This window comes from Notolepis coatsorum, assembly GCF_963971535.1.
Source record: "Notolepis coatsorum genome assembly, chromosome: 12".
Classification (NCBI taxonomy): Eukaryota; Metazoa; Chordata; class Actinopteri; order Aulopiformes; family Paralepididae; genus Notolepis; species Notolepis coatsorum.
The window spans coordinates 83265215-83273974 of NC_140176.1; the positions used below are offsets into that span (position 1 = coordinate 83265215).

Genomic DNA, 8760 nt, shown 5'->3' on the forward strand with positions numbered 1-8760 from the left:
AGGGTTAAGGTTAGGTTAGGTTAGGTTAGGTTAGGTTAGGTTAGGTTAGGTTAGGGTTAAGGTTGGGTTAAGGTTAGGTTAGGTTAGGTTAGGTTAGGTTAGGTCCGGCAGCGTGGCTATATGAGTAGAGCTCTGGACTCATGATCGGAAGATCACTGGTTCGAGCCCCGGTCAAGGCTGTTGTCGGAAAGTGGTGTTGTTGTCCAGCAGGGGGCACTCTGTCCTCTGGACTAGTCAGTAACAATGCCCCTGTTATGGTGATAGGGACACTGTATAGCTGCGAGTGCAGTCCTTCGGATGAGACGCTAAACCGAGGTCCTGACTAAATCTCGGTCATTAAAGAACCCAGGACGCCTATCGCAAAGAGTAGGGGGTTCCCTGACGTTCCTTGCCAAATTCCCAATCAGGTCCAATGGGGGACCCTGATGGAAACAAGACAAACGTCTTTCTCAGGTCTGCATCCCCTTAACAATTGTATGTATTGAGCCGTACTGTATTGTACCCATTCTGCAATCTGTTAAATAAAGTTTTCATTCATTCATTCATTCAGTCTCTGACACCAAAGCCACCTAATCATCCCTTCCCCTTAATTGGCTGACATCAATCCCTGTCTCCTGAGCCGTTCAGCCATTGTGTAGTGTGATGTGTGCCTGGTGCCAGTGTATGGCAGCCATTGAGCCTGCGTAGCCCACTGTTGGGTTCTACCAGTGGATGTGGGGCGGCGTGGCTCAGGGGTAGAGCGGGTCGTCCAATGATCGAAGGGTTGGTGGTTCGAATCCCGCTCAAGCCCATGTCCATCCCACTGCCGTTGTGTCCTTGGGCAAGACACTTAACCTACTTGCCTCGTATGAATGTGTAATGTATGTGAATGAATGTTGGTGGTGGTCGGAGGGGCCGTAGGCGATGATTATTCGCCACGCTTCCGTGAGTCTGCCTCAGGGCAGCTCTGGCTGCAATTGTAGCTTACCACCACCGGTATGACTGTATATGAACGAATAATGGACTCTGTAAGCGCTCTGGGGTCTCTGGGGTGTCACAAAGAGCGCTATATAAATCCAATCCATTATTATTATTATTTATGTGAAGGAGGCAATTTCCACCCTACATTGTGGGGAGCACTTTGAGTGTCTAGAAAAGTGTCTATAAAAGCCCCCTGCTTTTATTTCCTCTAGGCTTGACTACTGCAACTCACTTTTCACCTGTCTCACCAAATCATCCGCAGACAAACTACAAATGGTCCAAAATGCTGCAGCCAGGCTACTCACAAGGTCAAAAAAAAATCATGTCACATCACTCCCATTCTCCCTGCACTGGCTCCCGGTACACTATAGAATTCACTTCAAAGTCCTCACTTTCACTTTCAGAGCACTCCACGGTCAGGCTCCTATCTACATCACTGAACTCATCCATCCCTACACCAACACCCGCTTACTCAGATCTGCCGATCAGCACCTCCTGGTGGTCCCCAGGTCCAGGCTGAAAACAAGGGGTGATTGAGCCTTCGAGGTGACAGCACCAAGGCTCTGGAACGCTCTCCCCCTGGACCTGCGAACTGCCCCCTCTGAAAACTCTTTTAAAAAAACAACTAAAACACATTTGTTTAGACAGGCCTTTGGTCATAGGCACTCTTTCTTGTCCTCACTGTTCCTATAGTTTTGTTTTTTAATTAGTGACTCGTGATTTTATCCAAATTCTTTTATTCTACTTTTTGTATCTGGTTTCACTGTTTTTTAACTGCTGTCTTATGCAAGTATAATGGGACAATAGTGTCTCAGCCCCATTTGGGGTTAGCAATGGTGTCAGACAAGGGGAAAGCTGTCCCCAGTTCTTAATCTATATATGGCTGATCTGTCCAAGCGATTGAAAGTCTCTAATACTGGGTGCATGATTAGTAATACTCTAGTGAACCATCTAATATGCAGATGAGTGTTGTCATGTTATGTAGAACCAGGGGTGTAAAGTACTTGAGTAATTGTACTTTGTTACAATACTTAAGTACTGTTTTGGGGGATTTGTACTTTACTCGAGTATTATTAGGTTTGTATACTTTGTACTTTTACTCCATTACATTTCAGAGAAAAAAAACATTGACGTCATAAATCAATCTGTCTAGATTGTATGACATAATGTTGTGTTTTTTTTCAAGTGTATCCAAGAGTAAACATATTTAAAAAAGGTAACTATTTAGGTTGTATATGATGAACTTGAAGTTCGCTATTTATGTTATAAAAAGGAGGTAGGACCATGTAAGTGTATATATCCTTCCTACTCCTTTTGGGACATGTAATATCTATTTTGTTTATGGAGAATTTGCTTTATATGTTTACTCCTAATTCTATTGGTTATTCTTTTTGTGTGTGTTTGTTGTATTATTATTTGTTACGTGTTAATTCTTTTTTATCTATTCTATTCTAAATTGTCTTAAGAAATATTATATATTTTTTATTTGCCGCTAAATGACTGTAAATTAGATAATCTTGGTTGTGTCTAATATAAGGTTTAGCTTTAGAGGTTTTCAATCTCAGCTGTGTGTGTGCAATGTGCATATAGTTGTCTATATGGAATGAATTACTTAATCAATTCATCTATATTTCATTTGTTATTTTCTTTTCTTATTTTTCTCTTATAAACTATGATTTATTTTACAGTATGGTGTTTTATATGTATTTTATTCTATGTAATGTCCTGTCTTTTATATGGACCCTGAGTCCATAATAAAGTTTTGATTGATTGATTTGATCGTGATGACACTGGTGAATCCTACTCACCTAATGGCTACAATTAATTATAGTCACTTAAGTCAACAAATAATATGAAACACCTAATTGGGCTTACGGTTTAATTAAACAAATAGGTTAACAGTTAAGCTAATTTAGCAGCAATCTATCAGCTAAAAGATTATTGTTTAGAGTGCCTTTTAGACTGGTACATTTTCCTCAGTCCAGCGTCTTTTTTGTTCATTGCAAACAAAATTTTCTGACCATTCGCTTTGTTTGTTTGCAAAGGTTTGTGGCGAACACAAAGCTAACGTTTGAAATATTTTTTTTAGTGCCTTGGATCCTGTCTTCTTTATTATATATAGTATTATATATATACCTACCCTTCTAACACATTTCCTTAACCCTTTAGTCATTTAAAATGTGAAAATAACCGAGGAAGAACTTTTGCTCAGCAACAAAATGGGGAAAACTTTTTAGGTACCGAGTTTCCAGTATATTTCTTTCCCACCCACCCACCCCCTCCTAATGTACAGTCTCCTCCCCATCATATGTATATACTCTGTCAGGATCTATGGATAACAGTACTGTATATTTGCATATCGTATATGTCACAAATGTAACAGTACTATATACCTGTATGTCATGTATGTCCCTATGCCATAAATGTCATGTATGTCCCTATGCCATAAATGTCATGATGTCATGTATGTCATAAATGTCACTATGAATTGAAAATGGGGGACCCTGATGTAAACAAGACGAACGTCTTTCTCTGGTATGCATCCCCTTAACAATTGTGTGTATTGAGCCGTACTGTATTGTACCCATTCTGCAATCCGTTAATAACATTTTCATAAATGTCCTCAGGCATTCGTTCTCTCGTTCAGTGTAAACAGTGCCAATCAGGATGCAGCTTCATGTCAACCAGATCTAATTGAGCAGCAGTGCAGCTGTCTTCAATTAAGGTGTTGTGGTATTTAATCTCTTCCACTGTGATCATTCATTGTCTCATTCCTTTTGAGACGGGGAAGGTTAAGTGTTGTTCTGCTGTTCCTGCATATTTTACAGTGATCTTGTTTATCAAACCCTGCTGCTATGGGGAAAGAGAAAACTCACATCAACGTGGTGATAATCGGCCACGTTGACAGCGGCAAGTCCACCACCACGGGACACCTCGTCTACAAGTGTGGCGGCGTCGACCCGAGAACTATCGAGAAGTTCGAGAAGGCTGCGTCTGAGGTATGGAATGACTATTAAATAATAATTATAGGCCATGTAGGCTACTGTATTTGCTGTTTTTAAAATCAATCCAAATCACTTGTGAATGTGATATCACAAGAAGGCACTTGGCCTCTACTGTTTATTTATTTGATCAGGGACATTTCATCAAGTTATACATTTATAAATGTTTGTTTTTTAAACTGTAAATATGCCAATGTTAGCAGGGTTGCTTTTTCAGTCCCTGGGCTAGATGTTTTTCCTCTGAAAATATAAAACTAGCTTGTATGGATAACACGCAGAAATGAGGGCTGTGGCAAAATGCTGGATCTGTATCATTTGGTCCAAGGAGTAAATGAGTATTTGGCTAGTTCATAATAGAAATGTGTCATTGTAATGCCTCATGAAGGCTGTGTATGGCTGTTGCATGTTGGTCTCTTTTTGTTCCTTAATCATGTTTCAACTTTTAAAAGTGCGTTTTTTTTTTCTTTTTCTTTTGCTTGTATATCAATCTTATGTTTTTGGTTCTACAGATGGGGAAGAGTTCCTTCAAGTATGCCTGGGTCTTGGACAAGTTGAAAGCTGAGCGAGAACGAGGGATCACCATTGACATTTCATTGCTGAAATTCAACACTCACAAATACAGCATCACTATAATTGATGCTCCAGGCCACCGTGATTTCATCAAAAACATGATAACTGGCACATCACAGGTAAGTGGCCTTCACAGGGCTGATGGCAATGTTGGGCCCACTCTGTGTATTTATGCCCTTTCACTATTTATGAATGGTATGATGTTTGTATATTCTGTAGGCCTTGACAGTAATTTGTGCTAATGTTATACCTTAAGGAACACACAAACGCTACGGGAAATGCGCTTAAGACCAACAAGATGGATGCAAATTTCCTCTGTGCGGTCGGTAGAGAAGGCTATCATTCTGCAAGGTAGCCTAGCTTGGCACAAACGATGAATGGATGGGGACCACTATCCTAGCTGTTGACAAAAACATCTCTCCTGGAGTTTTAAGCTAGGCTAGTGGTCCGTATCTGCTTTCATTTGTGCTAGCTTGCAATCGGATAGCTCTACTGAACACAGAGGAAATTGGTATCCATCTTGTCTGACTCTTGAGAATGGTAAGTACATTTCCCAAAATGATAGGTCTTCCTTAATTGAAGCCCCACTACATTATAAATTCCTTTCCAGGCTGATGCTGCTCTCCTGGTGGTCTCTGCAGCCAAAGGGGAGTTTGAAGCTGGCATTTCCAGGAAGGGTCAGACTAGAGAGCATGCCTTGCTGGCTTACACTCTTGGTGTCAAGCAAATTATCGTCTGTGTTAATAAGATGGACGTGACTGAACCACCGTACAGCCAGCCACGTTTTGATGAAGTGGTGAAAAGTGTTAACGTGTTCCTTAAGAAGATCGGCTACGACCCCACCGCTGTCCCTTTTGTCCCCATCTCTGGCTGGACCGGGGAGAACATGATCACCGCAACTCAAAAGGTATGTTTTGACAACATGGGGAACATGTATTTTCTTGTATCACTTGCAGTATCCTGAACATTTTGTCTTTGCAGATGTCTTGGTTCAAAGGCTGGAAAGTGAGGCGCAGGGATGGTAATGTAGGTGGCAGGACTCTGCTGGAAGTCCTAGACTCCATCCGCCCTCCGGTGCGCAACGTCAACAAGCCACTACGTCTCCCTCTGCAGGACGTCTACAAGATTGGAGGTCAGCTGTGTTCTTTATGGCTTGACCAGTCCCTCGCCTTACTGAAGCACCTCACCTGTTCTAAGTTGTACAGGGTCTCATAATCTCCTTCAGATTCACAGCAGGGGAATTATAATGAGGAAGCTTGGCAGTGTTTGGCGGTTTGCATTGATTGGAATGATTTTTCTTGTAAGATACATTTTCAAATTGGTGTAGGTGAGGGCGGCTAGGTGGTGCAGTGGGCAAGGCACTCACCTCCAATGCTGGAGACGCTGGGTTCGAACACAGCGCTCCACATTGCTTTCAGTTTGGCTGGTCGTCCGTACTAATACAATTGGCAGTATTAGGGGGTGGGAAGCTGATGAGTGGGGATCGGACGTTGTGGACAGCGACTCCTACAGGTCGGTTGGTGCGCCTGTACAGCAGAATCAAGAAGCGACAGGCGGCGTCCCTCCAAAAGCGCAGACCCCTGACGCTGAAAGATCGCGCTGCGCAGGTGAAAAGATGCGACGGCTGCTACCTCGAGTATCGGAGGGGACTTGTGCTATGTATGGCTTCGTCCACATTGCAGCCGGCTTGTGGGAGGCATGAAACGGCGTTCGAGACAGCGGAGGGTTGAATTGGACGATACGAAATTGGGATGGGAGAAAAATAGAAAGTGGATACAAAAAAAAAAAAAATTGGGTGTAGGTGACTTGATGCCCCTTCTGTTCAACTCTGCAGGGGTTGGGACTGTGCCAGTGGGCAAAATTGAGACTGGCATCCTTAAACCTGGTATGATGCTGACGTTCTCCCCCGCCAAGCTTACTGCTGAGGTCAAGTCTATAGAGATGCACCACCAGGGGCTGCAGACTGCTCTGCCGGGGCACAACGTGGGCTTCAACATTAAGAACGTGTCCGTGAAGAACCTGCGGCGTGGGGATGTGGCGGGCGACGCCCAGCGAGATCCTCCCTCTGATGTCAACAGCTTCGTGGCTCAGGTTGGTTTAACGGGTTTGGCTCGGGTTGGTCACTGCCGACATCCTGACTGAAGGCTACTGTTAAATTTTCATCATTGCTGTCTCCCATTAGGTCATCATTCTGAACCATCCAGGTAAGATCAAGGCTGGCTACTCTCCTGTCCTCGATTGCCACACCACCCACGTGTCCTGTTGCTTTGCTGAGCTGAGGGAGAAGCTTGACCGCCGCTCTGGGCAGAAACTGGAGGACTCTCCACAGACGCTGGTGTCTGGCGATGCGGCTACTGTAAAACTGGTCCCCATCCGGCCCCTCTGCGTGGAGAGCTTCTTCACATATCCTCCCCTAGGTATAGTATCTTATAGTGCTTGGTTTTCTACATGAGATGTACAGTATGTTGTATTTGCTAAACTGCTTTTTGCAGCCTCACTGGGACAACTTGTATTTACTTAAGCTCCAACTAGATTGAACATTGTCTCAATTAAGCATGTCACTCTTGGTTTGGCACATGTCTACACTGTATACTGCTGTTGTATCATTCAAACTGTAGGCTGGCTTGACGAGACATGTTGGTTCTCCTTTCCTCAGGACGGTTTGCTGTGAGGGACTTGAAGCGGACTGTTGCGGTGGGTGTCATCAAATCGGTGGAGAATGACAAGGGATTGAAGAAACCTGAGAAGGGTCCACTCTGTAAATAATTTTATTTAAGTCTGTCTGGTAATGAGAGTTTTGTTTACCAGTGTGTCCTGGTATGAAGGAATTTCCTTTTTCAGATTTCTGTATAATTTTAATGTTCATTTTATGTTGAATCTGTCAAATTAAGCTGCTTGAATTTAAGAGTCCTGAAGGACTAGAACTGAATTAAATGGAAAAGTAAAGCTTCTGATTGAAATAAACAAGCTTTCAAAGTATTTTGTATCTTGTGTGGCTGCTTGCTTTCTGAATAGTTGTATTTGACAACCTGGAACAACTTCAAGTGTTTACACTCTTGGCCTAATGGCTAATTCCTTGTGCTGGTGTCTTTTTGGATGTGGTGGGCGTTTCTGGCAGGTGCTTGGTTTGGCTGGTTCCCGTCTGTCAACTCGCTGAACTCTACGACAATGACCATAGCATAGGAACTCTGCCGATACCATCTACTGGCTTCACTGCCTCACTGCCTTACACTATCACAACGACCTACCTCATCCTATAGCAGTTGAATCATCACATTAGGCTCGATGCATCGTTACACCCCTAATATAGATATGTGCAGCACTATCTATACATCCCATAGCTACTACTTAGTTATACCACTGGCCACCATTGCTTTAGCATTTACACAGTAGCTTTGTTAAGTATATACTTACTGTTAACGTGTGCTCTGGTTTGATGCCAATGTTCATACTGTACGATGACTAATTGGAATCTAATCGAGGTACAGTAAGGTGTTGAACTAAGTCACAAGGTCTGCACACTTGGAACTACATAAAACACTAGTTTAATTAGTTGCTTCTGTGAACCCTATTTGGCAGTCATCTGACTTATACATATAGGTGACACTCATCTGACTCATACAAAGTCGTAGCAGTCATCTGACTTGCATATAGGTGTGACTCATACATGTAGTCCTAGCAGTCATCTGACTTATATAGGTGTGACACTCATCTGACTCATACATATAGTCGTAGCAGTCATGTCTATATGGAATTAATTACTTAATCATCTATATTTTTATTTTAAACTATGATTTGTTATATGTATTTTATTCTATGTAATGTCCTCTTTTATATGGACTGAGTCCATAATAAGGTTGATTGATTATTTGATCGTGATGACACTGGTGAATCCTCCTCACCTAATCGGTGTTATGAGGTACTCTGGGAAACTGGTAAATTCGTTTGCCACTTCTCATTGTATCGCTTAGAAAAGATCATGAAGCAACATGTCATGAATCACATTTTCTAAAGGAATTGAGTTAAGATATTCTTCAGAGCTCCATGTCAACCTAATGTTTCTTCCAAATGTGTGCACAGTAAGTGAGCTAATTGGTCTTCAAATGATTACCTAAAATAACATCTGCACACTATCGTCTTGTATAGATGAATTGGTCCTGATCAATTTACAGGTTGAGTTTACCAGAACCATCCGCACCATAAATTCTGGTGCACACTGCAGACATGC

At 42.5% G+C, this 8760-nt stretch overlaps 1 protein-coding gene across 1 annotated transcript; it reads left to right on the plus strand.

Moving 5' to 3' along the window:
- Positions 1–3815: 3815 nt before the first annotated feature.
- On the plus strand, positions 3816–7298 carry LOC311237939 (elongation factor 1-alpha-like; the record flags this gene model as incomplete). Its single annotated transcript, XM_084325914.1, has 7 exons — positions 3816–3959; positions 4472–4651; positions 5143–5439; positions 5514–5664; positions 6367–6623; positions 6715–6949; positions 7189–7298. 7 exons carry the CDS (start codon positions 3816–3818, stop codon positions 7296–7298), a joined length of 1374 nt encoding a protein of 457 aa, XP_084182040.1.
- Positions 7299–8760: the final 1462 nt, after the last annotated feature.